The sequence below is a fragment of the Antedon mediterranea genome, chromosome 6, assembly GCF_964355755.1.
Source record: "Antedon mediterranea chromosome 6, ecAntMedi1.1, whole genome shotgun sequence".
Taxonomy (NCBI): domain Eukaryota; kingdom Metazoa; phylum Echinodermata; class Crinoidea; order Comatulida; family Antedonidae; genus Antedon; species Antedon mediterranea.
Genome location: NC_092675.1, coordinates 8,774,652 through 8,798,814, shown reverse-complemented (window position 1 = coordinate 8,798,814; position 24,163 = coordinate 8,774,652). Strand labels below are relative to the sequence as shown.

General features: G+C 35.5%; 1 protein-coding gene, 41 non-coding genes and 7 pseudogenes across 42 annotated transcripts; 1 reads left to right on the top strand and 48 right to left on the bottom strand.

The window, feature by feature from the left end:
• Positions 1 to 187: 187 nt before the first annotated feature.
• LOC140053404 (5S ribosomal RNA) lies at positions 188 to 306 on the bottom strand. The gene has a single exon (XR_011846265.1). It is a non-coding gene; the product is annotated as a 5S ribosomal RNA (ribosomal RNA).
• A 118-nt stretch (positions 307 to 424) lies between these two features.
• On the bottom strand, positions 425 to 539 carry LOC140053094 (5S ribosomal RNA; annotated as a pseudogene).
• A 117-nt stretch (positions 540 to 656) lies between these two features.
• Positions 657 to 775, bottom strand: LOC140052789 (5S ribosomal RNA). The gene has a single exon (XR_011845705.1). It is a non-coding gene; the product is annotated as a 5S ribosomal RNA (ribosomal RNA).
• Positions 776 to 892: 117 nt separating this feature from the next.
• Positions 893 to 1,011, bottom strand: LOC140053411 (5S ribosomal RNA). The gene has a single exon (XR_011846271.1). It is a non-coding gene; the product is annotated as a 5S ribosomal RNA (ribosomal RNA).
• Positions 1,012 to 1,129: 118 nt separating this feature from the next.
• On the bottom strand, positions 1,130 to 1,248 carry LOC140053070 (5S ribosomal RNA; annotated as a pseudogene).
• Positions 1,249 to 1,366: 118 nt separating this feature from the next.
• Positions 1,367 to 1,485, bottom strand: LOC140053516 (5S ribosomal RNA). The gene has a single exon (XR_011846375.1). It is a non-coding gene; the product is annotated as a 5S ribosomal RNA (ribosomal RNA).
• A 117-nt stretch (positions 1,486 to 1,602) lies between these two features.
• On the bottom strand, positions 1,603 to 1,721 carry LOC140053514 (5S ribosomal RNA). Its single transcript, XR_011846373.1, has one exon. It is a non-coding gene; the product is annotated as a 5S ribosomal RNA (ribosomal RNA).
• Positions 1,722 to 1,838: 117 nt separating this feature from the next.
• Positions 1,839 to 1,957, bottom strand: LOC140053367 (5S ribosomal RNA). Its single transcript, XR_011846228.1, has one exon. It is a non-coding gene; the product is annotated as a 5S ribosomal RNA (ribosomal RNA).
• An 843-nt stretch (positions 1,958 to 2,800) lies between these two features.
• LOC140051277 (uncharacterized) lies at positions 2,801 to 8,224 on the top strand. Its single transcript, XM_072096435.1, has 14 exons — positions 2,801 to 2,945; positions 3,412 to 3,680; positions 3,773 to 4,320; positions 4,414 to 4,497; positions 4,582 to 4,769; positions 4,896 to 5,105; positions 5,210 to 5,455; positions 5,553 to 5,776; positions 5,870 to 6,048; positions 6,220 to 6,366; positions 6,455 to 6,634; positions 6,723 to 6,881; positions 6,986 to 7,169; positions 7,281 to 8,224. Exons 2-14 carry the CDS (start codon positions 3,416 to 3,418, stop codon positions 7,592 to 7,594), a joined length of 2,928 nt encoding a protein of 975 aa, XP_071952536.1. The 5' UTR covers positions 2,801 to 2,945; positions 3,412 to 3,415; the 3' UTR covers positions 7,595 to 8,224.
• Positions 8,225 to 9,341: 1,117 nt separating this feature from the next.
• On the bottom strand, positions 9,342 to 9,459 carry LOC140053073 (5S ribosomal RNA; annotated as a pseudogene).
• Positions 9,460 to 9,576: 117 nt separating this feature from the next.
• Positions 9,577 to 9,695, bottom strand: LOC140053395 (5S ribosomal RNA). Its single transcript, XR_011846256.1, has one exon. It is a non-coding gene; the product is annotated as a 5S ribosomal RNA (ribosomal RNA).
• Positions 9,696 to 9,813: 118 nt separating this feature from the next.
• On the bottom strand, positions 9,814 to 9,932 carry LOC140052831 (5S ribosomal RNA). The gene has a single exon (XR_011845746.1). It is a non-coding gene; the product is annotated as a 5S ribosomal RNA (ribosomal RNA).
• A 118-nt stretch (positions 9,933 to 10,050) lies between these two features.
• LOC140053018 (5S ribosomal RNA) lies at positions 10,051 to 10,169 on the bottom strand. Its single transcript, XR_011845923.1, has one exon. It is a non-coding gene; the product is annotated as a 5S ribosomal RNA (ribosomal RNA).
• A 796-nt stretch (positions 10,170 to 10,965) lies between these two features.
• LOC140053080 (5S ribosomal RNA) lies at positions 10,966 to 11,080 on the bottom strand (annotated as a pseudogene).
• A 118-nt stretch (positions 11,081 to 11,198) lies between these two features.
• Positions 11,199 to 11,317, bottom strand: LOC140053131 (5S ribosomal RNA). Its single transcript, XR_011845993.1, has one exon. It is a non-coding gene; the product is annotated as a 5S ribosomal RNA (ribosomal RNA).
• A 117-nt stretch (positions 11,318 to 11,434) lies between these two features.
• LOC140053069 (5S ribosomal RNA) lies at positions 11,435 to 11,553 on the bottom strand (annotated as a pseudogene).
• A 118-nt stretch (positions 11,554 to 11,671) lies between these two features.
• On the bottom strand, positions 11,672 to 11,790 carry LOC140053513 (5S ribosomal RNA). Its single transcript, XR_011846372.1, has one exon. It is a non-coding gene; the product is annotated as a 5S ribosomal RNA (ribosomal RNA).
• A 117-nt stretch (positions 11,791 to 11,907) lies between these two features.
• LOC140053449 (5S ribosomal RNA) lies at positions 11,908 to 12,026 on the bottom strand. Its single transcript, XR_011846308.1, has one exon. It is a non-coding gene; the product is annotated as a 5S ribosomal RNA (ribosomal RNA).
• A 118-nt stretch (positions 12,027 to 12,144) lies between these two features.
• On the bottom strand, positions 12,145 to 12,263 carry LOC140052883 (5S ribosomal RNA). The gene has a single exon (XR_011845796.1). It is a non-coding gene; the product is annotated as a 5S ribosomal RNA (ribosomal RNA).
• Positions 12,264 to 13,059: 796 nt separating this feature from the next.
• On the bottom strand, positions 13,060 to 13,178 carry LOC140052766 (5S ribosomal RNA). Its single transcript, XR_011845683.1, has one exon. It is a non-coding gene; the product is annotated as a 5S ribosomal RNA (ribosomal RNA).
• Positions 13,179 to 13,295: 117 nt separating this feature from the next.
• Positions 13,296 to 13,414, bottom strand: LOC140053448 (5S ribosomal RNA). Its single transcript, XR_011846307.1, has one exon. It is a non-coding gene; the product is annotated as a 5S ribosomal RNA (ribosomal RNA).
• Positions 13,415 to 13,532: 118 nt separating this feature from the next.
• Positions 13,533 to 13,651, bottom strand: LOC140052882 (5S ribosomal RNA). Its single transcript, XR_011845795.1, has one exon. It is a non-coding gene; the product is annotated as a 5S ribosomal RNA (ribosomal RNA).
• A 796-nt stretch (positions 13,652 to 14,447) lies between these two features.
• Positions 14,448 to 14,566, bottom strand: LOC140053508 (5S ribosomal RNA). The gene has a single exon (XR_011846368.1). It is a non-coding gene; the product is annotated as a 5S ribosomal RNA (ribosomal RNA).
• A 118-nt stretch (positions 14,567 to 14,684) lies between these two features.
• LOC140053394 (5S ribosomal RNA) lies at positions 14,685 to 14,803 on the bottom strand. Its single transcript, XR_011846255.1, has one exon. It is a non-coding gene; the product is annotated as a 5S ribosomal RNA (ribosomal RNA).
• A 117-nt stretch (positions 14,804 to 14,920) lies between these two features.
• LOC140053366 (5S ribosomal RNA) lies at positions 14,921 to 15,039 on the bottom strand. The gene has a single exon (XR_011846227.1). It is a non-coding gene; the product is annotated as a 5S ribosomal RNA (ribosomal RNA).
• A 796-nt stretch (positions 15,040 to 15,835) lies between these two features.
• On the bottom strand, positions 15,836 to 15,954 carry LOC140052765 (5S ribosomal RNA). The gene has a single exon (XR_011845682.1). It is a non-coding gene; the product is annotated as a 5S ribosomal RNA (ribosomal RNA).
• A 117-nt stretch (positions 15,955 to 16,071) lies between these two features.
• Positions 16,072 to 16,190, bottom strand: LOC140053447 (5S ribosomal RNA). Its single transcript, XR_011846306.1, has one exon. It is a non-coding gene; the product is annotated as a 5S ribosomal RNA (ribosomal RNA).
• Positions 16,191 to 16,308: 118 nt separating this feature from the next.
• LOC140052881 (5S ribosomal RNA) lies at positions 16,309 to 16,427 on the bottom strand. The gene has a single exon (XR_011845794.1). It is a non-coding gene; the product is annotated as a 5S ribosomal RNA (ribosomal RNA).
• A 796-nt stretch (positions 16,428 to 17,223) lies between these two features.
• Positions 17,224 to 17,342, bottom strand: LOC140053016 (5S ribosomal RNA). The gene has a single exon (XR_011845922.1). It is a non-coding gene; the product is annotated as a 5S ribosomal RNA (ribosomal RNA).
• Positions 17,343 to 17,460: 118 nt separating this feature from the next.
• On the bottom strand, positions 17,461 to 17,579 carry LOC140052916 (5S ribosomal RNA). The gene has a single exon (XR_011845827.1). It is a non-coding gene; the product is annotated as a 5S ribosomal RNA (ribosomal RNA).
• Positions 17,580 to 17,696: 117 nt separating this feature from the next.
• LOC140053130 (5S ribosomal RNA) lies at positions 17,697 to 17,815 on the bottom strand. The gene has a single exon (XR_011845992.1). It is a non-coding gene; the product is annotated as a 5S ribosomal RNA (ribosomal RNA).
• Positions 17,816 to 17,932: 117 nt separating this feature from the next.
• LOC140052830 (5S ribosomal RNA) lies at positions 17,933 to 18,051 on the bottom strand. The gene has a single exon (XR_011845745.1). It is a non-coding gene; the product is annotated as a 5S ribosomal RNA (ribosomal RNA).
• Positions 18,052 to 18,169: 118 nt separating this feature from the next.
• On the bottom strand, positions 18,170 to 18,288 carry LOC140053009 (5S ribosomal RNA). Its single transcript, XR_011845915.1, has one exon. It is a non-coding gene; the product is annotated as a 5S ribosomal RNA (ribosomal RNA).
• Positions 18,289 to 19,085: 797 nt separating this feature from the next.
• Positions 19,086 to 19,204, bottom strand: LOC140053403 (5S ribosomal RNA). The gene has a single exon (XR_011846264.1). It is a non-coding gene; the product is annotated as a 5S ribosomal RNA (ribosomal RNA).
• A 118-nt stretch (positions 19,205 to 19,322) lies between these two features.
• Positions 19,323 to 19,437, bottom strand: LOC140053079 (5S ribosomal RNA; annotated as a pseudogene).
• A 118-nt stretch (positions 19,438 to 19,555) lies between these two features.
• On the bottom strand, positions 19,556 to 19,674 carry LOC140053129 (5S ribosomal RNA). Its single transcript, XR_011845991.1, has one exon. It is a non-coding gene; the product is annotated as a 5S ribosomal RNA (ribosomal RNA).
• Positions 19,675 to 19,791: 117 nt separating this feature from the next.
• LOC140052860 (5S ribosomal RNA) lies at positions 19,792 to 19,910 on the bottom strand. The gene has a single exon (XR_011845774.1). It is a non-coding gene; the product is annotated as a 5S ribosomal RNA (ribosomal RNA).
• Positions 19,911 to 20,028: 118 nt separating this feature from the next.
• Positions 20,029 to 20,147, bottom strand: LOC140052753 (5S ribosomal RNA). The gene has a single exon (XR_011845670.1). It is a non-coding gene; the product is annotated as a 5S ribosomal RNA (ribosomal RNA).
• A 118-nt stretch (positions 20,148 to 20,265) lies between these two features.
• LOC140053127 (5S ribosomal RNA) lies at positions 20,266 to 20,384 on the bottom strand. The gene has a single exon (XR_011845989.1). It is a non-coding gene; the product is annotated as a 5S ribosomal RNA (ribosomal RNA).
• A 118-nt stretch (positions 20,385 to 20,502) lies between these two features.
• On the bottom strand, positions 20,503 to 20,621 carry LOC140052869 (5S ribosomal RNA). Its single transcript, XR_011845783.1, has one exon. It is a non-coding gene; the product is annotated as a 5S ribosomal RNA (ribosomal RNA).
• A 117-nt stretch (positions 20,622 to 20,738) lies between these two features.
• Positions 20,739 to 20,861, bottom strand: LOC140052999 (5S ribosomal RNA). Its single transcript, XR_011845907.1, has one exon. It is a non-coding gene; the product is annotated as a 5S ribosomal RNA (ribosomal RNA).
• A 117-nt stretch (positions 20,862 to 20,978) lies between these two features.
• LOC140053126 (5S ribosomal RNA) lies at positions 20,979 to 21,097 on the bottom strand. Its single transcript, XR_011845988.1, has one exon. It is a non-coding gene; the product is annotated as a 5S ribosomal RNA (ribosomal RNA).
• A 117-nt stretch (positions 21,098 to 21,214) lies between these two features.
• On the bottom strand, positions 21,215 to 21,333 carry LOC140053004 (5S ribosomal RNA). The gene has a single exon (XR_011845910.1). It is a non-coding gene; the product is annotated as a 5S ribosomal RNA (ribosomal RNA).
• Positions 21,334 to 21,451: 118 nt separating this feature from the next.
• LOC140052971 (5S ribosomal RNA) lies at positions 21,452 to 21,570 on the bottom strand. Its single transcript, XR_011845881.1, has one exon. It is a non-coding gene; the product is annotated as a 5S ribosomal RNA (ribosomal RNA).
• Positions 21,571 to 22,371: 801 nt separating this feature from the next.
• LOC140052989 (5S ribosomal RNA) lies at positions 22,372 to 22,490 on the bottom strand. Its single transcript, XR_011845897.1, has one exon. It is a non-coding gene; the product is annotated as a 5S ribosomal RNA (ribosomal RNA).
• A 118-nt stretch (positions 22,491 to 22,608) lies between these two features.
• LOC140052814 (5S ribosomal RNA) lies at positions 22,609 to 22,727 on the bottom strand. Its single transcript, XR_011845728.1, has one exon. It is a non-coding gene; the product is annotated as a 5S ribosomal RNA (ribosomal RNA).
• Positions 22,728 to 22,845: 118 nt separating this feature from the next.
• On the bottom strand, positions 22,846 to 22,964 carry LOC140053125 (5S ribosomal RNA). Its single transcript, XR_011845987.1, has one exon. It is a non-coding gene; the product is annotated as a 5S ribosomal RNA (ribosomal RNA).
• A 117-nt stretch (positions 22,965 to 23,081) lies between these two features.
• On the bottom strand, positions 23,082 to 23,200 carry LOC140053027 (5S ribosomal RNA). The gene has a single exon (XR_011845932.1). It is a non-coding gene; the product is annotated as a 5S ribosomal RNA (ribosomal RNA).
• Positions 23,201 to 23,319: 119 nt separating this feature from the next.
• LOC140053077 (5S ribosomal RNA) lies at positions 23,320 to 23,437 on the bottom strand (annotated as a pseudogene).
• Between the last annotated feature and the right edge of the window lie 726 nt (positions 23,438 to 24,163).

Below are 24,163 nucleotides of genomic sequence, written 5' to 3'. Positions count from 1 at the left end.
TTAAAAAGATAAAAACAGGTGTACGACAACAGATATTCACAGGCTAGGCAACCTGGTACGGTTGTAGACATTCGGTTACTTGCGGTTCAAGATTATAACTTAGAAAGATCTTATAGTTACTGTCATAAAAATATAATTGAAAGGTAAAATAAACTTTATTTAGTATAATTTAAAAAAGTTACACATAGGTCTACGACACCAGGTATTCCCAGGCGGTCTCCCATCCAAGTACTAACCAGGCCCGACGTTGTTTAACTGCGGTGTTCGGACGAGAACCGGCGTTTTCAACGTGGTATGGTTGTAGACGTTCGGTTACTTGCGGTTCAAGATTATAACTGAGAAAGATCTTATAGTTACTGTCATAAAAACATAATTGAAAGGTAAAATAAACATTGTTTAGTATAATTTAAAAAAGTTAAACATAGGTCTACGACACCAGGTATTCCCAGGCGGTCTCCCATCCAAGTACTAACCAGGCCCGACGTTGTTTAACGAGTTTGGACGAGAAACGGTGTTTTCAACTTGGTATGGTTGTAGACATTCGGTTACTTGCGGTTCAAGATTATAACTGAGAAAGATCTTATAGTTACTGTCAAAAAACATAATTGAAAGGTAAAATAAACATTGTTTAGTATAATTTAAAAAAGTTAAACATAGGTCTACGACACCAGGTATTCCCAGGCGGTCTCCCATTCAAGTACTAACCAGGCCCGACGTTGTTTAACTGCGGTGTTCGGACGAGAACCGGTGTTTTCAACGTGGTATGGTTGTATACGTTCGGTTACTTGCGGTTCAAGATTATAACTGAGAAAGATCTTATAGTTACTGTCAAAAAACATAATTGAAAGGTAAAATAAACATTGTTTAGTATAATTTAAAAAAGTTAAACATAGGTCTACGACACCAGGTATTCCCAGGTGGTCTCCCATCCAAGTACTAACCAGGCCCGACGTTGTTTAACTGCGGTGTTCGGAGGAGAACCGGTGTTTTCAACGTGGTATGGTTGTAGACGTTCGGTTATTTGCGGTTCAAGATTATAACTGAGAAAGATCTTATAGTTACTGTCATAAAAATATAATTGAAAGGTAAAATAAACTTTATTTAGTATAATTTAAAAAAGTTAAACATAGGTCTAAGACACCAGGTATTCCCAGGCGGTCTCCCATCCAAGTACTAACAAGGCCCGACGTTGTTTAACTGCGGTGTTCGGACGAGAACCGGTGTTTTCAACCTGGTACGGTTGTAGACATTCGGTTACTTGCGGTTCAAGGTTATAACTTTGAAAGATCTTATAGTTACTGTCATAAAAATATAATTGAAAGGTAAAATAAACTTTATTTAGTATAATTTAAAAAAGTTAAACATAGGTCTACGACACCAGGTATTCCCAGGCGGTCTCCCATCCAAGTACTAACCAGGCCCGACGTTGTTTAACTGCGGTGTTCGGACGAGAACCGGTGTTTTCAACGTGGTATGGTTGTAGAAATTCGGTTACTTGCGGTTCAAGATTATAACTGAGAAAGATCTTATAGTTACTGTCAAAAAACATAATTGAAAGGTAAAATAAACATTGTTTAGTATAATTTAAAAAAGTTAAACATAGGTCTACGACACCAGGTATTCCCAGGCGGTCTCCCATCCAAGTACTAACCAGGCCCGACGTTGTTTAACTGCGGTGTTCGGACGAGAACCGGTGTTTTCAACGTGGTATGGTTGTAGAAATTCGGTTACTTGCGGTTCAAGATTATAACTGAGAAAGATCTTATAGTTACTGTCAAAAAACATAATTGAAAGGTAAAATAAACATTGTTTAGTATAATTTAAAAAAGTTAAACATAGGTCTACGACACCAGGTATTCCCAGGCGGTCTCCCATCCAAGTACTAACCAGGCCCGACGTTGTTTAACTGCGGTGTTCGGACGAGAACCGGTGTTTTCAACGTGGTATGATTGTAGACGTTCGGTTACTTGCGGTTCAAGTATATATAAATCTTATATTCACTGTCAAAATCTCTATAAACATATATATCCTATAACCTAATAGTTTTGTTCATTTATTATAGAACATTTTCTAGGATTGAAATTAGCAGCTGCTGAAACCATGACGTTGGTATTTACACCCACTTCTGTTGAAGAAACACATACTTGAAAGGTAAATTCAACTTTGTTTAGTATAATTTAAAAAGTTATACTGAGGTTCTTAAAAAGATAATATAAAAGAAACAATAACACTGTACAAAGAAGCATAACACAATAGCGGCATGTACAAAAGATTCAGGCCGCTTTGTTGCTAAGAATCAAACGCGCACACAAGTGGACGCCCGCGTAGTACAGTGACGTTTGTACCGTCACCACAGCAGCAACATACAACAACAAACATGTCTTTGAACAACAACTTGTTTAACTTCAGTGATCGGACGAGAACCGTTGTTTTCAATGCAGTTTAGTTGAAAAACTTTCGATTAATTGCGGTTACAGTTTGAATTTATTTACTTATACTATCATCAACAGTATAAACACATTTTTGGAAAATAGAAACACTTAAACGAGACTATATTTTAGGATTATTAAAAAGATAAAAACAGGTGTACGACAACAGATATTCACAGGCTAGGCAACCTGGTACGGTTGTAGACATTCGGTTACTTGCGGTTCAAGATTATAACTTTGAAAGATCTTATAGTTACTGTCATAAAAACATAATTGAAAGGTAAAATAAACATTGTTTAGTATAATTTAAAAAAGTTCAACATAGGTCTACGACACCAGCACGTATCCGCGTTAACGGACGCATTCAGCGACAGCGCCCTCAGGTTTGGCAGTTAGCGCGTATCGCGATACGCTTCACTGGTTTGTTTTGAAATTTCGTCGCCGATTCGTATAAATATCAATAGTACCCCCTGTTTGTTTCCCTGTTTTAAGACAAAGTAAATCAACAAACTCAACGTAAGTTATATTTTTAAAATATATTAAACAAGATTTACACATACGTGTAAAATTTATAATTTATCTCAACTTTATAATGTTGGAAAAGTTTGATCATTTTATTTAGTGATAGGCCTAGATTTCGTCAATGACGAAGTCCGCAAAACTAATCTAGGTACTTAAGTATCTGCTTATATTTCTTTACACGAAGTTTTTGGTAATAAATGAAATGGTTTAAATTAAATTTGTATTAAAATAGAGACAAAATATCCTAGTAAGACTTGGGAAATAATTATTTTTTTATAATTATGTTAGAATGTTTTACTGCTATTTAATAAGCCTATAATTAGTATTTTAGGCCTAGGCATAGTATTAATCAACATAAGTAGGCCTACTATGTGCTTTGTATAGACATACCAGACCTGTACCTGTATACCAGATAAGTACATTAGAATAGAGTAATCATAATTTTTTTTTTTTTTGGCAGATTGATGGAAAACCACAAACAAATACTGTGTACACTCTGCAGAGTGTGTGGTATTAAATTAAACAAAGCCGGCTCTCGGTCAAAGAAAGTGGCAGACTATTGGGAACAGCTTAATGTTAGCAGAGATGAAGATAGTAGCGTAACTCCATCGTCATTCTGTAATCTCTGCTACATCAAGTGTGTTGTCCAAAAACAACAAATTTCCTGCAAGGACTGGCCGCCACATAAACGAATAGGATGTAACATCTGTGAAGATAAACTACGAAAAGGTTAGTTAATACTGGTAGAGAAAATTTATTTTGTTTATATTTTTAATGTACAGCAAATACTTTTAAAGCCATTGTTAATTGTTATCACATAGGTGGAAGGCCAAAGAAAAAGAAGAGGGGATGTGGAAATGCAGAGTGTCAAAGAAAAATGGCTCATACCTCATCAGTTACCAAGCATTTTGAACCAATAAACACAACACTAACAACTATTCCCGATTCTTACAACATTATCGGTTCTCTAAGACCATTCATGTGTTGCATCTGTAATGTATTGTGTGAATGTCCTGTCGAGTTACCATGTCATCATGTTGCTTGTAAAGCATGTGTTAATACTTGTTTTGTTGATGTCGAGTTCATGATTTGTCCTACCTGTTTAACTAATGTACACTACTTGTCTGTCACTGCTGTACCTGATCTTTTCATTCAATGTTATATGTCTGTTGCTGTCAAATGTAAGAAATGTCAGTGTCAGTTTGAATGTCGACAGTGTAATACACATGTGTGTGTCTTAAAAGAACACACTTATGCAAAACAACCTTCCACAAGCCCTGTGCAAGCGAATGTCGAAGTTTTAGGGCACCAACTACTGTCTGCCAAAACAGCAGAAAATGGTATAGCTACCTTCAGATCAAAGGGGCAGGTACAATACATTTCTTTATTTTCTCATAATTACAATTGACCGTGTACATACTATACTGTTAAATTTATTCATATTTTCTTTTTTGTTTTGAAGACGGTTAGGTATATGAAGATACCTGCAGTTAGAGTGTCGTCAAATACAGCATCAAAAAAAACCAAAGACAGGAGGACACACCAGGTACAAAAGTTGATTGTTAATGTTTTATAAGGGAACTTCTGAATCAATCGTCAATTTCAACAACTGATACCTTTGCTTTCACAGATTCAACAATTCAGAAAACTGATAAGTGGAGAAGATGCTGAATTAGAACAACACAGACACGAATTTTCCCAATTAAATGAAGAATTAAAGACTATGCTTCAAACACCCATTAGGATGCCCCAAGGAGATATACTCTCAATGAGAACTCACCTTGGACTAAGTGGCTCTAGAACAAGATTATTAAAAAGGTATATTTTATTATTTAGACATTTATTTATTCTGAAATAAAACCAAATTATTATTTCAACCTATTATTCAATCTACTTCATTTAAAATAAGCATCCGTTCCAAACTATTATTTCTTCTATTTTTAGATGGTTAGCAAAGTACCGGGTCGTTTGTGAATGCGAAGCCAGTATTGGCTGTCAAGTTGATGAGATCATAGGCGACAATCTGACATCTGAGTATGTGCCATTGCTAGTGAAAGATACCAAGACAGATGAGTTGTTGCTCACAGATGTGCCATTAGTTGTAGTGAAAAACTTAAGAGTGAAAGTAACACAATTGTTAGATGAGCTACAAAGGTATAAATACACACGTTTATCAAATGTTCTTTCTTTTTTTCATTAGATTTTTTTTTCAAAGCATTTGAAATATGAACACAATATTGTTTTATTATTGCTTTTAGTCTTGATATGCTTACTTGGCACAATGGTTTGATACCAGAAAATAAAATATGGATTAAACTAGGCGGAGACAAAGGAGGAGGAACTTACAAATTTATGCTGCAAATTGGCAATGTTGACCGGCCCAATTCTTTGAAAAATACAGTTACAATTTTGATATGGGAAGCAGGCGATTGCACCTACAATTTAAAAACAGGAATGGAGAGAATTAGGAACCAAGTTGAAGACCTCAAGACATTGGTGTGGAAGTAAGTAGTTTATATCATAACAGTTCTGACAATTTATAAAAGTATTTACTATTTATGATTTCACTATATGTTTTGATTTATTTTTATTTTATTTCAGTGGAGAAGAAATTGAATTATTTGCATTCAGCTACAGTACTATAAATACAAATGTCGTGTTTATGGATTGTCTGAAGCAAAGTGGTAAGTATGTATTTTTTATGTTTCATAATTCTGTACATAATATATACCTCTTCCTTTATTTCAGTGGAAAAGAAATTGAATTGTTTGCTTTCGGGGATTACGAATATGAATGCCGTGTTTACGGATTATCCGGAGCAAGTGGTAAGTACTGTAATTCTAATACACTGGAACCTAGTATTATATTAGGCAATATCTCATAAATAGTTTAATACTAAAAAAATGTATTTTTTATAGGACGACACTTTTGCTTATATTGCCTGAGTTCGAAGGGTAAAGTGGATTTAACAAAAAGATCTCTAGAATCTATGAAGAAAGATTTGGAAAGTTTTGCAAGCAATGGAAGCATGTTGAAAAATGCGAAGTTTCACAACAACGTAATAAGTTCACCAATACTTGACATTGACATTGATCATGTAAGTACTGTAAAGCTCATAGATTGATCAAACTGTTTGTTTGATAAGAGTTGATAAGTTGATGCTTTTTATATCAGAAAAATTATATATATAATTTCTGCCTTGTATGATTAATGTTTGAATAAATATACCATCATCAGTTTTAAATAAAGAATGTTTCATTACAATTAGGTTTGTCCACCTGGACTGCATATTAGCTTAGGCCTTGGGTTGAAGCATTATCAAAGTTTAGAGGATGCATGCCACACACTCGATAAAAAGATGGCCCAACAAGCTGACGGCATCAATGCAAGCATTGCTCGTAAAGAGTACATTAAGGTACATTATAATTTCATTTGTTGGTACCCTGTATACAGAGCATTCCATCCATGTTACTTACAATGACCCTTTTAACCCTATTTTTCAGTTAGTGGAACATAATGAATGTTTGCGTTACCATTTAAATGAAAAGGAAAATCTGGAACAGGAGATAGGCCAAATGACTGATTATTTTAATGCTTTTAATTTACTTGGTCATGGAAATGATGATTGTGCAATTGAACTGATTACACAGATTAATCAGAAAAGGGAGAAATTAAATGCTCATGTAAGTATAAGAAATATTTTATTGTTATTATTGAACAAAGCAAATTGAATGAGAAAACTATGTGAATTATGTCATGATTATTTTGTAGAATGAACATATTGAAGCCACGCCACCGTCTCCAACTTTTTTGAAGAGAACGGGTCCCATTTGTGAGGAGTTGGACAAACGCTTGATCAAAATGGGCATAACAAGGCAGGCATACTGGGGACAGTGTTTTGTTGGGAACCATATCCATAAATTGTACATGGTAGGTATAAAGCTGACGTTGATGACTTACAAATGTGGCATGGGCTGTTTCAGTTTTTTTTTAATAATTGCATTTTGAATAAACAATAAATTAAATCATTTCAGACAACAAATATTAAATATTTAATGGATGGAATAACCCACACTGTCCAAGCCATTTGTCCAACTCTTTTGAAGGAGGCTGAAGATGTAGCTGTGGCCTACACAAAGTTATTTAATGCATTTGGAGCCTGCCACAGATTATACAATTCAGCAGAACAATTCGGGAATGCTGAAATTGATCAGTTGCGTATGTACAGTACAGAAATCTTTGTTAAATTTTAAATAATTGCATATTTATTATTAAATAAATATTAAGCATTCAGAATATAAATGACAACTTTGCTTTTGTTACCTACAGAACAAAATATATCAATCTATAAAGAGATTTTCGCCACATTCCATGAAACGCAGCCTCCAAAATTTCACATATTGTGCGAGCATATCATACCATGGATCAAGAAATGGGGGGTGGGATTAGGATTCCATGGCGAACAAGGTGGTGAGTCAATGCACGCAAGATTGAATGGCATCCAACGTGACTACCGTGGCAGAACAACAGACAGATTAACCATTTTGCTGTCAGTGGTGAAAAATCACTGGGTTTCGTGCAGTCCATCAACTCTAAAGGCGATTCCTGAAAAGAAGGCCAATAAAAGGAAAATTGAGGAATAATGTACTGGCACTGTTGTATCTTCACAGATTGTTGTATCTTCACAGGTTTTGAAGTTGATCTTAATAATGTTTTTTTAATGGATAGAGTATAAAATTTGTAATAATACAGAAAACAAAAAATCTCATGTGCAATCTTTGTGCCCAACAACAAATTATTAAAGATGTATTGTCTTCCTGAAAAAAATAATTATTAAAACATTTTTTGTTGAATATGCCATTTGAATGTCACCTAATAGTATCCACTTTGACCAAAAATTGGATCGAAAGAAAATGTATTTACCTAAAAAACTGTAATTTAAAGCAAAAAATAGTCAAATTGGCTGCCAGCCAATAGGTTTTTGGTTGAATTTAACAATTTATTTTGCCATTTTATAAGTAATTATTAATCTTTATTTTTCATGTTTTTTGAGGACAATACATCTACTACTAAGTACTGTATTACGTTACTGGATTTAAGTAGGAACTTTAAGAACATTCTTTCTTTCTTGTCCAAATATGAAAGTAATGTGAATTAGTTTACAGATTTCCTATCTCTGTTGAAAGCTGAATGTACAACTAACTATTCAAATATTTTTCCAATCTTAGATTATCAGTTACTGATAACAAATACCTCATTAGAAATAAATGTCGTCAATGTCATCGATCAAATTCTTTGATTTATTTGATGACCTATATCAATCATTTTGTTCTCTGTTATTTTGTTATATTATATTATATTTTAATAGTGTTAACAATTCTTATAAAACAGTCTATAAATCAATAAATTATGTTTAATTATTTTTAAAAACTGGATTACATGCCATTCAATATATTTGATTAACAATAACAATGTTGTATAATTACTTACCTATTTGACAATGGTATAATCCACAACAACCAATCACATAGTGTAAATTGGATCGTTCCATTTGTTTTATTAGGGGTAAGTACAATTGCATTTTTAAAAATATATAATATACTTGCATCAAACACAATCGTAAACATATTTTAGTTTATAAAAAAAACACTCTATTACAGAAAATACTTTTAGAATGTGTGGTAACAATTTCCTCGCTGATAAGTATGTATTTACAGATAAGACATGCGACTATTTAATGAGGTCGGCAGTATTCTGTTGATTGCGCAATCTTTAAAAAATGGCGTTTTAATTTGACAAACCGATAATTATAATTATAAATACTCAATTGCCATCTTCATTGTGTCGGATATAAGCAATATCAAGTTTCTTCTTGAAAAAATGAATGTTTATACAAATTGGTAAATGCTCATATTCCATGTAAATATCAGTAAAAGTTCACATTTTGCCCGGTTCCCATTCCGTATATTCAATTATTTCCCGGTTATGACCATGTGCAATCCATAGTGAAACTATCCATATTACCCATAAGACCATAGTCCATTTTCAAAAAACTTCTAATAATTGGTATTATAAAAAATTAAATAACATACAAAAATTATGTTATTTTGTACCAAAAAAAACAGCAATATTCAAACAATATTATTTTTGCTTTAAAATGTGTTCATAGTATTTTTTAAATGTTATTTAGAATGTTTATAAGTTAAAGTGTTGATGACAAGCCTAACAAATTCGTTATTTTATTGTTATGCCAACCTCAAGTGACGAAAACAACGTGGGGAGAGAAACGGAAGTAACGGATTTTAAATGTCAACTGAATGTCAGTCACGTGCTCAATAGAGGGCGCAATTCAAAGAGATTACAGACTCTGTCTGCGCTTCGCATACTTCGCGGATACGTGCCAGGTATTCCCAGGCGGTCTCCCATCCAAGTACTAACCAGGCCCAACGTTGTTTAACTGCGGTGTTCGGACGAGAACCGGTGTTTTCAACGTGGTATGGTTGTAGACATTCGGTTACTTGCGGTTCAAGATTATAACTGAGAAAGATCTTATAGTTACTGTCAAAAAACATAATTGAAAGGTAAAATAAACATTGTTTAGTATAATTTAAAAAAGTTAAACATAGGTCTACGACACCAGGCATTCCCAGGCGGTCTCCCATCCAAGTACTAACCAGGCCCGACGTTGTTTAACTGCGGTGTTCGGACGAGAACCGGTGTTTTCAACGTGGTATGGTTGTAGACGTTCGGTTACTTGCGGTTCAAGATTATAACTTAGAAAGATCTTATAGTTACTGTCATAAAAACATAATTGAAAGGTAAAATAAACTTTGTTTAGTATAATTTAAAAAAGTTAAACATAGGTCTACGACACCAGGTATTCCCAGGCGGTCTCCCATCCAAGTACTAACGAGGCCCGACGTTGTTTAACTGCGGTGTTCGGACGAGAACCGGTGTTTTCAACGTGGTATGGTTGTAGACGTTCGGTTACTTGCGGTTCAAGATTATAACTTAGAAAGATCTTATAGTTACTGTCATAAAAACATAATTGAAAGGTAAAATAAACTTTGTTTAGTATAATTTAAAAAAGTTAAACATAGGTCTACGACACCAGGTATTCCCAGGCGGTCTCCCATCCAAGTACTAACGAGGCCCGACGTTGTTTAACTGCGGTGTTCGGACGAGAACCGATGTTTTCAACATGGTATGGTTGTAGACGTTCGGTTACTTGCGGTTCAAAGTATATATAAATCTTATATTCACTGTCAAAATCTCTATAAACACATATATCCTATAACCTAATACTTTTGTTCATTTATTATAGAACATTTTCTAGGATTGAAATTAGCAGCTGCTGAAACCATGACGTTGATATTTACACCCACTTCTGTTGAAGAAACACATACTTGAAAGGTAAATTCAACTTTTTTAGTATAATTTAAAAAGTTTTACTGAGGTTCTTAAAAAGATAATATAAAGGAAACAATAACACTGTACAATGAAGCATAACACATTAGCGGCATGTACAAAAGATTCAGGCCGCTTTGTTGCTAAGAATCAAACGCGCACACAAGTGGACGCCCGCGTAGTACAGTGACGTTTGTACCGTCACCACAGCAGCAACATACAACAACAAACATGTCTTTGAACAACAACTTGTTTAACTTCAGTGATCGGACGAGAACCGTTGTTTTCAATGCAGTTTAGTTGAAAAACTTTCGATTAATTGCGGTTACAGTTTGAATTTATTTACTTATACTATCATCAACAGTATAAACACATTTTTGGAAAATCGAAACACTTAAACGAGACTATATTTTAGGATTATTAAAAAGATAAAAACAGGTGTACGACAACAGATATTCACAGGCTAGGCAACCTGGTACGGTTGTAGACATTCGGTTACTTGCGGTTCAAGATTATAACTTAGAAAGATCTTATAGTTACTGTCATAAAAATATAATTGAAAGGTAAAATAAACTTTATTTAGTATAATTTAAAAAAGTTAAACATAGGTCTACGACACCAGGTATTCCCAGGCGGTCTCCCATCCAAGTACTAACCAGGCCCGACGTTGTTTAACGAGTTCGAACGAGAACCGGTGTTTTCAACGTGGTATGGTTGTAGACGTTCGTTTACTTGCGGTTCAAGATTATAACTGAGAAAGATCTTATAGTTACTGTCATAAAAACATAATTGAAAGGTAAAATAAACTTTGTTTAGTATAATTTAAAAAAGTTAAACATAGGTCTACGACACCAGGTATTCCCAGGCGGTCTCCCATCCAAGTACTAACCAGGCCCGACGTTGTTTAACTGCGGTGTTCGGACGAGAACCGGTGTTTTCAACGTGGTATGGTTGTAGACGTTCGGTTACTTGCGGTTCAAGATTATAACTGAGAAAGATCTTATAGTTACTGTCAAAAAACATAATTGAAAGGTAAAATAAACATTGTTTAGTATAATTTAAAAAAGTTAAACATAGGTCTAAGACACCAGGTATTCCCAGGCGGTCTCCCATCCAAGTACTAACAAGGCCCGACGTTGTTTAACTGCGGTGTTCGGACGAGAACCGGTGTTTTCAACCTGGTACGGTTGTAGACATTCGGTTACTTGCGGTTCAAGGTTATAACTTTGAAAGATCTTATAGTTACTGTCATAAAAATATAATTGAAAGGTAAAATAAACTTTATTTAGTATAATTTAAAAAAGTTAAACATAGGTCTACGACACCAGGTATTCCCAGGCGGTCTCCCATCCAAGTACTAACCAGGCCCGACGTTGTTTAACTGCGGTGTTCGGACGAGAACCGGTGTTTTCAACGTGGTATGGTTGTAGAAATTCGGTTACTTGCGGTTCAAGATTATAACTGAGAAAGATCTTATAGTTACTGTCAAAAAACATAATTGAAAGGTAAAATAAACATTGTTTAGTATAATTTAAAAAAGTTAAACATAGGTCTACGACACCAGGTATTCCCAGGCGGTCTCCCATCCAAGTACTAACCAGGCCCGACGTTGTTTAACTGCGGTGTTCGGAGGAGAACCGGTGTTTTCAACGTGGTATGGTTGTAGACGTTCGGTTACTTGCGGTTCAAGATTATAACTTAGAAAGATCTTATAGTTACTGTCATAAAAACATAATTGAAAGGTAAAATAAACTTTGTTTAGTATAATTTAAAAAAGTTAAACATAGGTCTACGACACCAGGTATTCCCAGGCGGTCTCCCATCCAAGTACTAACGAGGCCCGACGTTGTTTAACTGCGGTGTTCGGACGAGAACCGGTGTTTTCAACGTGGTATGATTGTAGACGTTCGGTTACTTGCGGTTCAAGTATATATAAATCTTATATTCACTGTCAAAATCTCTATAAACATATATATCCTATAACCTAATAGTTTTGTTCATTTATTATAGAACATTTTCTAGGATTGAAATTAGCAGCTGCTGAAACCATGACGTTGGTATTTACACCCACTTCTGTTGAAGAAACACATACTTGAAAGGTAAATTCAACTTTGTTTAGTATAATTTAAAAAGTTATACTGAGGTTCTTAAAAAGATAATATAAAAGAAACAATAACACTGTACAAAGAAGCATAACACAATAGCGGCATGTACAAAAGATTCAGGCCGCTTTGTTGCTAAGAATCAAACGCGCACACAAGTGGACGCCCGCGTAGTACAGTGACGTTTGTACCGTCACCACAGCAGCAACATACAACAACAAACATGTCTTTGAACAACAACTTGTTTAACTTCAGTGATCGGACGAGAACCGTTGTTTTCAATGCAGTTTAGTTGAAAAACTTTCGATTAATTGCGGTTACAGTTTGAATTTATTTACTTATACTATCATCAACAGTATAAACACATTTTTGGAAAATAGAAACACTTAAACGAGACTATATTTTAGGATTATTAAAAAGATAAAAACAGGTGTACGACAACAGATATTCACAGGCTAGGCAACCTGGTACGGTTGTAGACATTCGGTTACTTGCGGTTCAAGGTTATAACTTTGAAAGATCTTATAGTTACTGTCATAAAAATATAATTGAAAGGTAAAATAAACTTTATTTAGTATAATTTAAAAAAGTTAAACATAGGTCTACGACACCAGGTATTCCCAGGCGGTCTCCCATCCAAGTACTAACCAGGCCCGACGTTGTTTAACTGCGGTGTTCCGACGAGAACCGGTGTTTTCAACGTGGTATGGTTGTAGAAATTCGGTTACTTGCGGTTCAAGATTATAACTGAGAAAGATCTTATAGTTACTGTCAAAAAACATAATTGAAAGGTAAAATAAACATTGTTTAGTATAATTTAAAAAAGTTAAACATAGGTCTACGACACCAGGTATTCCCAGGCGGTCTCCCATCCAAGTACTAACCAGGCCCGACGTTGTTTAACTGCGGTGTTCGGAGGAGAACCGGTGTTTTCAACGTGGTATGGTTGTAGACGTTCGGTTACTTGCGGTTCAAGATTATAACTTAGAAAGATCTTATAGTTACTGTCATAAAAACATAATTGAAAGGTAAAATAAACTTTGTTTAGTATAATTTAAAAAAGTTAAACATAGGTCTACGACACCAGGTATTCCCAGGCGGTCTCCCATCCAAGTACTAACGAGGCCCGACGTTGTTTAACTGCGGTGTTCGGACGAGAACCGGTGTTTTCAACGTGGTATGATTGTAGACGTTCGGTTACTTGCGGTTCAAGTATATATAAATCTTATATTCACTGTCAAAATCTCTATAAACATATATATCCTATAACCTAATAGTTTTGTTCATTTATTATAGAACATTTTCTAGGATTGAAATTAGCAGCTGCTGAAACCATGACGTTGGTATTTACACCCACTTCTGTTGAAGAAACACATACTTGAAAGGTAAATTCAACTTTGTTTAGTATAATTTAAAAAGTTATACTGAGGTTCTTAAAAAGATAATATAAAAGAAACAATAACACTGTACAAAGAAGCATAACACAATAGCGGCATGTACAAAAGATTCAGGCCGCTTTGTTGCTAAGAATCAAACGCGCACACAAGTGGACGCCCGCGTAGTACAGTGACGTTTGTACCGTCACCACAGCAGCAACATACAACAACAAACATGTCTTTGAACAACAACTTGTTTAACTTCAGTGATCGGACGAGAACCGTTGTTTTCAATGCAGTTTAGTTGAAAAACTTTCGATTAATTGCGGTTACAGTTTGAATTTATTTACTTATACTATCATCAACAGTATAAACACATTTTTGGAAAATAGAAACACTTAAACGAGACTATATTTTAGAATTATTAAAAAGATAAAAACAGGTGTACGACAACAGATATTCACAGGCTAGGCAACCTGGTACGGTTGTAGACATTCGGTTACTTGCGGTTCAAGGTTATAACTTTGAAAGATCTTATAGTTACTGTCATAAAAATATAATTGAAAGGTAAAATAAACTTTATTTAGTATAATTTAAAAAAGTTAAACATAGGTCTACGACACCAGGTATTCCCAGGCGGTCTCCCATCCAAGTACTAACCAGGCCCGACGTTGTTTAACTGCGGTGTTCCGACGAGAACCGGTGTTTTCAACGTGGTATGGTTGTAGACATTCGGTTACTTGCGGTTCAAGATTATAACTTTGAAAGATCTTATAGTTACTGTCATAAAAACATAATTGAAAGGTAAAATAAACATTGTTTAGTATAATTTAAAAAAGTTCAACATAGGTCTACGACACCAGGTATTCCCAGGCGGTCTCCCATCCAAGTACTAACCAGGCCCAACGTTGTTTAACTGCGGTGTTCGGACGAGAACCGGTGTTTTCAACGTGGTATGGTTGTAGAAATTCGGTTACTTGCGGTTCAAGATTATAACTGAGAAAGATCTTATAGTTACTGTCAAAAAACATAATTGAAAGGTAAAATAAACATTGTTTAGTATAATTTAAAAAAGTTAAACATAGGTCTACGACACCAGGTATTCCCAGGCGGTCTCCCATCCAAGTACTAACCAGGCCCGACGTTGTTTAACTGCGGTGTTCGGACGAGAACCGGTGTTTTCAACGTGGTATGATTGTAGACGTTCGGTTACTTGCGGTTCAAGTATATATAAATCTTATATTCACTGTCAAAATCTCTATAAACATATATATCCTATAACCTAATAGTTTTGTTCATTTATTATAGAACATTTTCTAGGATTGAAATTAGCAGCTGCTGAAACCATGACGTTGGTATTTACACCCACTTCTGTTGAAGAAACACATACTTGAAAGGTAAATTCAACTTTGTTTAGTATAATTTAAAAAGTTATACTGAGGTTCTTAAAAAGATAATATAAAAGAAACAATAACACTGTACAAAGAAGCATAACACAATAGCGGCATGTACAAAAGATTCAGGCCGCTTTGTTGCTAAGAATCAAACGCGCACACAAGTGGACGCCCGCGTAGTACAGTGACGTTTGTACCGTCACCACAGCAGCAACATACAACAACAAACATGTCTTTGAACAACAACTTGTTTAACTTCAGTGATCGGACGAGAACCGTTGTTTTCAATGCAGTTTAGTTGAAAAACTTTCGATTAATTGCGGTTACAGTTTGAATTTATTTACTTATACTATCATCAACAGTATAAACACATTTTTGGAAAATAGAAACACTTAAACGAGACTATATTTTAGGATTATTAAAAAGATAAAAACAGGTGTACGACAACAGATATTCACAGGCTAGGCAACCTGGTACGGTTGTAGACATTCGGTTACTTGCGGTTCAAGGTTATAACTTTGAAAGATCTTATAGTTACTGTCATAAAAATATAATTGAAAGGTAAAATAAACTTTATTTAGTATAATTTAAAAAAGTTAAACATAGGTCTACGACACCAGGTATTCCCAGGCGGTCTCCCATCCAAGTACTAACCAGGCCCGACGTTGTTTAACTGCGGTGTTCCGACGAGAACCGGTGTTTTCAACGTGGTATGGTTGTAGAAATTCGGTTACTTGCGGTTCAAGATTATAACTGAGAAAGATCTTATAGTTACTGTCAAAAAACATAATTGAAAGGTAAAATAAACATTGTTTAGTATAATTTAAAAAAGTTAAACATAGGTCTACGACACCAGGTATTCCCAGGCGGTCTCCCATCCAAGTACTAACCAGGCCCGACGTTGTTTAACTGCGGTGTTCGGAGGAGAACCGGTGTTTTCAACGTGGTATGGTTGTAGACGTTCGGTTACTTGCGGTTCAAGATTATAACTTAGAAAGATCTTATAGTTACTGTCATAAAAACATAATTGAAAGGTAAAATAAACTTTGTTTAGTATAATTTAAAAAAGTTAAACATAGGTCTACGACACCAGGTATTCCCAGGCGGTCTCCCATCCAAGTACTAACGAGGCCCGACGTTGTTTAACTGCGGTGTTCGGACGAGAACCGGTGTTTTCAACGTGGTATGATTGTAGACGTTCGGTTACTTGCGGTTCAAGTATATATAAATCTTATATTCACTGTCAAAATCTCTATAAACATATATATCCTATAACCTAATAGTTTTGTTCATTTATTATAGAACATTTTCTAGGATTGAAATTAGCAGCTGCTGAAACCATGACGTTGGTATTTACACCCACTTCTGTTGAAGAAACACATACTTGAAAGGTAAATTCAACTTTGTTTAGTATAATTTAAAAAGTTATACTGAGGTTCTTAAAAAGATAATATAAAAGAAACAATAACACTGTACAAAGAAGCATAACACAATAGCGGCATGTACAAAAGATTCAGGCCGCTTTGTTGCTAAGAATCAAACGCGCACACAAGTGGACGCCCGCGTAGTACAGTGACGTTTGTACCGTCACCACAGCAGCAACATACAACAACAAACATGTCTTTGAACAACAACTTGTTTAACTTCAGTGATCGGACGAGAACCGTTGTTTTCAATGCAGTTTAGTTGAAAAACTTTCGATTAATTGCGGTTACAGTTTGAATTTATTTACTTATACTATCATCAACAGTATAAACACATTTTTGGAAAATAGAAACACTTAAACGAGACTATATTTTAGGATTATTAAAAAGATAAAAACAGGTGTACGACAACAGATATTCACAGGCTAGGCAACCTGGTACGGTTGTAGACATTCGGTTACTTGCGGTTCAAGGTTATAACTTTGAAAGATCTTATAGTTACTGTCATAAAAATATAATTGAAAGGTAAAATAAACTTTATTTAGTATAATTTAAAAAAGTTAAACATAGGTCTATGACACCAGGTATTCCCAGGCGGTCTCACATCCAAGTACTAACCAGGCCCGACGTTGTTTAACTGCGGTGTTCCGACGAGAACCGGTGTTTTCAACGTGGTATGGTTGTAGACATTCGGTTACTTGCGGTTCAAGATTATAACTTTGAAAGATCTTATAGTTACTGTCATAAAAACATAATTGAAAGGTAAAATAAACATTGTTTAGTATAATTTAAAAAAGTTCAACATAGGTCTACGACACCAGGTATTCCCAGGCGGTCTCCCATCCAAGTACTAACCAGGCCCAACGTTGTTTAACTGCGGTGTTCGGACGAGAACCGGTGTTTTCAACGTGGTATGGTTGTAGACATTCGGTTACTTGCGGTTCAAGATTATAACTGAGAAAGATCTTATAGTTACTGTCAAAAAACATAATTGAAAGGTAAAATAAACATTGTTTAGTATAATTTAAAAAAGTTAAACATAGGTCTACGACACCAGGTATTCCCAGGCGGTCTCCCATCCAAGTACTAACCAGGCCCGACGTTGTTTAACTGCGGTGTTCGGACGAGAACCGGTGTTTTCAACGTGGTATGGTTGTAGACGTTCGGTTACTTGCGGTTCAAGATTATAACTTAGAAAGATCTTATAGTTACTGTCAAAAAACATAATTGAAAGGTAAAATAAACATTGTTTAGTATAATTTAAAAAAGTTAAACATAGGTCTACGACACCAGGTATTCCCAGGCGGTCTCCCATCCAAGTACTAACGAGGCCCGACGTTGTTTAACTGCGGTGTTCGGACGAGAACCGGTGTTTTCAACGTGGTATGGTTGTAGACGTTCGGTTACTTGCGGTTCAAGATTATAACTTAGAAATATCTTATAGTTACTGTCATAAAAACATAATTGAAAGGTAAAATAAACTTTGTTTAGTATAATTTAAAAAAGTTAAACATAGGTCTACGACACCAGGTATTCCCAGGCGGTCTCCCATCCAAGTACTAACGAGGCCCGACGTTGTTTAACTGCGGTGTTCGGACGAGAACCGGTATTTTCAACATGGTATGGTTGTAGACGTTCGGTTACTTGCGGTTCAAAGTATATATAAATCTTATATTCACTGTCAAAATCTCTATAAACACATATAACCTATAACCTAATACTTTTGTTCATTTATTATAGAACATTTTCTAGGATTGAAATTAGCAGCTGCTGAAACCATGACGTTGATATTTACACCCACTTCTGTTGAAGAAACACATACTTGAAAGGTAAATTCAACTTTGTTTAGTATAATTTAAAAAGTTATACTGAGGTTCTTAAAAAGATAATATAAAGGAAACAATAACACTGTACAATGAAGCATAACACATTAGCGGCATGTACAAAAGATTCAGGCCGCTTTGTTGCTAAGAATCAAACGCGCACACAAGTGGACGCCCGCGTAGTACAGTGACGTTTGTACCGTCACCACAGCAGCAACATACAACAACAAACATGTCTTTGAACAACAACTTGTTTAACTTCAGTGATCGGACGAGAACCGTTGTTTTCAATGCAGTTTAGTTGAAAAACTTTCGATTAATTGCGGTTACAGTTTGAATTTTTTTACTTATACTATCATCAACAGTATAAACACATTTTTGGAAAATCGAAACACTTAAACGAGACTATATTTTAGGATTATTAAAAAGATAAAAACAGGTATACGACAACAGATATTCACAGGCTAGGCAACCTGGTACGGTTGTAGACATTCGGTTACTTGCGGTTCAAGATTATAACTTAGAAAGATCTTATAGTTACTGTCATAAAAATATAATTGAAAGGTAAAATAAACTTTATTTAGTATAGTTTAAAAAAGTTACACATAGGTCTACGACACCAGGTATTCCCAGGCGGTCTCCCATCCAAGTACTAACCAGGCCCGACGTTGTTTAACTGCGGTGTTCGGACGAGAACCGGCGTTTTCAACGTGGTATGGTTGTAGACGTTCGGTTACTTGCGGTTCAAGATTATAACTGAGAAAGATCTTATAGTTACTGTCATAAAAACATAATTGAAAGGTAAAATAAACTTTGTTTAGTATAATTTAAAAAAGTTAAACATAGGTCTACGACACCAGGTATTCCCAGGCGGTCTCCCATCCAAGTACTAACCAGGCCCGACGTTGTTTAACGAGTTCGAACGAGAACCGGTGTTTTCAACGTGGTATGGTTGTAGACGTTCGTTTACTTGCGGTTCAAGATTATAACTGAGAAAGATCTTATAGTTACTGTCATAAAAACATAATTGAAAGGTAAAATAAACTTTGTTTAGTATAATTTAAAAAAGTTAAACATAGGTCTACGACACCAGGTATTCCCAGGCGGTCTCCCATCCAAGTACTAACCAGGCCCGACGTTGTTTAACTGCGGTGTTCGGACGAGAACCGGTGTTTTCAACGTGGTATGGTTGTAGACATTCGGTTACTTGCGGTTCAAGATTATAACTGAGAAAGATCTTATAGTTACTGTCAAAAAACATAATTGAAAGGTAAAATAAACATTGTTTAGTATAATTTAAAAAAGTTAAACATAGGTCTACGACACAAGGTATTCCCAGGCGGTCTCCCATCCAAGTACTAACCAGGCCCGACGTTGTTTAACTGCGGTGTTCGGAGGAGAACCGGTGTTTTCAACGTGGTATGGTTGTAGACGTTCGGTTACTTGCGGTTCAAGATTATAACTTAGAAAGATCTTATAGTTACTGTCATAAAAACATAATTGAAAGGTATAATAAACATTGTTTAGTATAATTTAAAAAAGTTAAACATAGGTCTACGAAACCAGGTATTCCCAGGCGGTCTCCCATCCAAGTACTAACCAGGCCCGACGTTGTTTAACTGCGGTGTTCGGACGAGAACCGGTGTTTTCAACGTGGTATGGTTGTAGACGTTCGGTTACTTGCGGTTCAAGATTATAACTTAGAAAGATCTTATAGTTACTGTCATAAAAACATAATTGAAAGGTAAAATAAACTTTGTTTAGTATAATTTAAAAAAGTTAAACATAGGTCTACGACACCAGGTATTCCCAGGCGGTCTCCCATCCAAGTACTAACCAGGCCCGACGTTGTTTAACTGCGGTGTTCGGACGAGAACCGGTGTTTTCAACGTGGTATGGTTGTAGACGTTCGGTTACTTGCGGTTCAAGATTATAACTTAGAAAGATCTTATAGTTACTGTCATAAAAACATAATTGAAAGGTAAAATAAACTTTGTTTAGTATAATTGAAAAAAGTTAAACATAGGTCTACGACACCAGGTATTCCCAGGCGGTCTTCCATCCAAGTACTAACCAGGCCCGACATTGTTTAACTGCGGTGTTCGGACGAGAACCGGTGTTTTCAACGTAGTATGGTTGTAGACGTTCGGTTACTTGCGGTTCAAGATTATAACTTAGAAAGATCTTATAGTTACTGTCATAAAAACATAATTGAAAGGTAAAATAAACATTGTTTAGTATAATTTAAAAAGTTAAACATAGGTCTACGACACCAGGTATTCCCAGGCGGTCTCCCATCCAAGTACTAACCAGGCCCGACGTTGTTTAACTGTGGTGTTCGGACGTACGAGAACCGGTGTTTTCAACGTGGTATGGTTGTAGACATTCGGTTACTTGCGGTTCAAGATTATAACTGAGAAAGATCTTATAGTTACTGTCAAAAAACATAATTGAAAGGTAAAATAAACATTGTTTAGTATAATGTAAAAAAGTTAAACATAGGTCTACGACACCAGGTATTCCCAGGCGGTCTCCCATCCAAGTACTAACCAGGCCCGACGTTGTTTAACTGCGGTGTTCGGACGAGAACCGGTGTTTTCAACGTGGTATGGTTGTAGACATTCGGTTACTTGCGGTTCAAGATTATAACTGAGAAAGATCTTATAGTTACTGTCAAAAAACATAATTGAAAGGTAAAATAAACATTGTTTAGTATAATTTAAAAAAGTTAAACATAGGTCTACGACACAAGGTATTCCCAGGCGGTCTCCCATCCAAGTACTAACCAGGCCCGACGTTGTTTAACTGCGGTATTCGGAGGAGAACCGGTGTTTTCAACGTGGTATGGTTGTAGACGTTCGGTTACTTGCGGTTCAAGATTATAACTTAGAAAGATCTTATAGTTACTGTCATAAAAACATAATTGAGAGGTAAAATAAACTTTGTTTAGTATAATTTAAAAAAGTTAAACATAGGTCTACGACACCAGGTATTCCCAGGCGGTCTCCCATCCAAGTACTAACGAGGCCCGACGTTGTTTAACTGCGGTGTTCGGACGAGAACCGGTATTTTCAACGTGGTATGATTGTAGACGTTCGGTTACTTGCGGTTCAAGTATATATAAATCTTATATTCACTGTCAAAATCTCTATAAACATATATATCCTATAACCTAATAGTTTTGTTCATTTATTATAGAACATTTTCTAGGATTGAAATTAGCAGCTGCTGAAACCATGACGTTGGTATTTACACCCACTTCTGTTGAAGAAACACATACTTGAAAGGTAAATTCAACTTTGTTTAGTATAATTTAAAAAGTTATACTGAGGTTCTTAAAAAGATAATATAAAGGAAACAATAACACAGTACAAAGAAGCATAACACAATAGCGGCATGTACAAAAGATTCAGGCCGCGTTGTTGCTAAGAATCAAACGCGCACACAAGTGGACGCCCGCGTAGTACAGTGACGTTTGTACCGTCACCACAGCAGCAACATACAACAACAAACATGTCTTTGAACAACAACTTGTTTAACTTCAGTGATCGGACGAGAACCGTTGTTTTCAATGCAGTTTAGTTGAAAAACTTTCGATTAATTGCGGTTACAGTTTGAATTTATTTACTTAACTTATACTATCATCAACAGTATAAACACATTTTTGGAAAATAGAAACACTTAAACGAGACTATATTTTAGGATTATTAAAAAGATAAAAACAGGTGTACGACAACAGATATTCACAGGCTAGGCAACCTGGTACGGTTGTAGACATTCGGTTACTTGCGGTTCAAGATTATAACTTTGAAAGATCTTATAGTTACTGTCATAAAAATATAATTGAAAGGTAAAATAAACTTTATTTAGTATAATTTAAAAAAGTTAAACATAGGTCTACGACACCACGTATTCCCTGGTGTTCTCCCATCCAAGTACTAACGAGGCCCGACGTTGTTTAACTGCGGTGTTCGGACGAGAACCGGTGTTTTCAACGTGGTATGGTTGTAGACATTCGTTTACTTGCGGTTCAAGATTATAACTGAGAAAGATCTTATAGTTACTGTCAAAAAACATAATTGAAAGGTAAAATAAACATTGTTTAGTATAATTTATAAAAAGTTAAACATAGGTCTACGACACCAGGTATTCCCAGGCGGTCTCCCATCCAAGTACTAACCAGGCCCGACGTTGTTTAACTGCGGTGTTCGGTGGAGAACCGGTGTTTTCAACGTGGTATGGTTGTAGACGTTCGGTTACTTGCGGTTTAAGATTATAACTTAGAAAGATCTTATAGTTACTGTCATAAAAATATAATTGAAAGGTAAAATAAACTTTATTTAGTATAATTTAAAAAAGTTAAACATAGGTCTACGACACCAGGTATTCCCAGGCGGTCTCCCATCCAAGTACTAACCAGGCCCGACGTTGTTTAACTGCGGTGTTCGGACGAGAACCGGTGTTTTCAACGTGGTATGGTTGTAGACATTCGGTTACTTGCGGTTCAAGATTATAACTGAGAAAGATCTTATAGTTACTGTCAAAAAACATAATTGAAAGGTAAAATAAACATTGTTTAGTATAATTTAAAAAAGTTAAACATAGGTCTACGACACAAGGTATTCCCAGGCGGTCTCCCATCCAAGTACTAACCAGGCCAGACGTTGTTTAACTGCGGTGTTCGGAGGAGAACCGGTGTTTTCAACGTGGTATGGTTGTAGACGTTCGGTTACTTGTGGTTCAAGATTATAACTTAGAAAGATCTTATAGGTTACTGTCATAAAAACATAATTGAAAGGTAAAATAAACTTTGTTTAGTATAATTTAAAAAAGTTAAACATAGGTCTACGACACCAGGTATTCCCAGGCGGTCTCCCATCCAAGTACTAACGAGGCCGACGTTGTTTAACTGCGGTGTTCGGACGAGAACCGGTGTTTTCAACTTGGTATGATTCTAGACGTTCGGTTACTTGCGGTTCAAGTATATATAAATCTTATATTCACTGTCAAAATCTATATAAACATATATATCCTATAACCTAATAGTTTTGTTCATTTATTATAGAACATTTTCTAGGATTGAAATTAGCAGCTGCTGAAACCATGACGTTGGTATTTACACCCACTTCTGTTGAAGAAACACATACTTGAAAGGTAAATTCAACTTTGTTTAGTATAATTTAAAAAGTTATACTGAGGTTCTTAAAAAGATAATATAAAGGAAACAATAACACTGTACAAAGAAGCATAACACAATAGCGGCATGTACAAAAGATTCAGGCCGCGTTGTTGCTAAGAATCAAACGCGCACACAAGTGGACGCCCGCGTAGTACAGTGACGTTTGTACCGTCACCACAGCAGCAACATACAACAACAAACATGTCTTTGAACAACAACTTGTTTAACTTCAGTGATCGGACGAGAACCGTTGTTTTCAATGCAGTTTAGTTGAAAAACTTTCGATTAATTGCGGTTACAGTTTGAATTTATTTACTTATACTATCATCAACAGTATAAACACATTTTTGGAAAATAGAAACACTTAAACGAGACTATATTTTAGGATTATTATAAAGATAAAAACAGGTGTACGACAACAGATATTCACAGGCTAGGCAACCTGGTACGGTTGTAGACATTCGGTTACTTGCGGTTCAAGATTATAACTTTGAAAGATCTTATAGT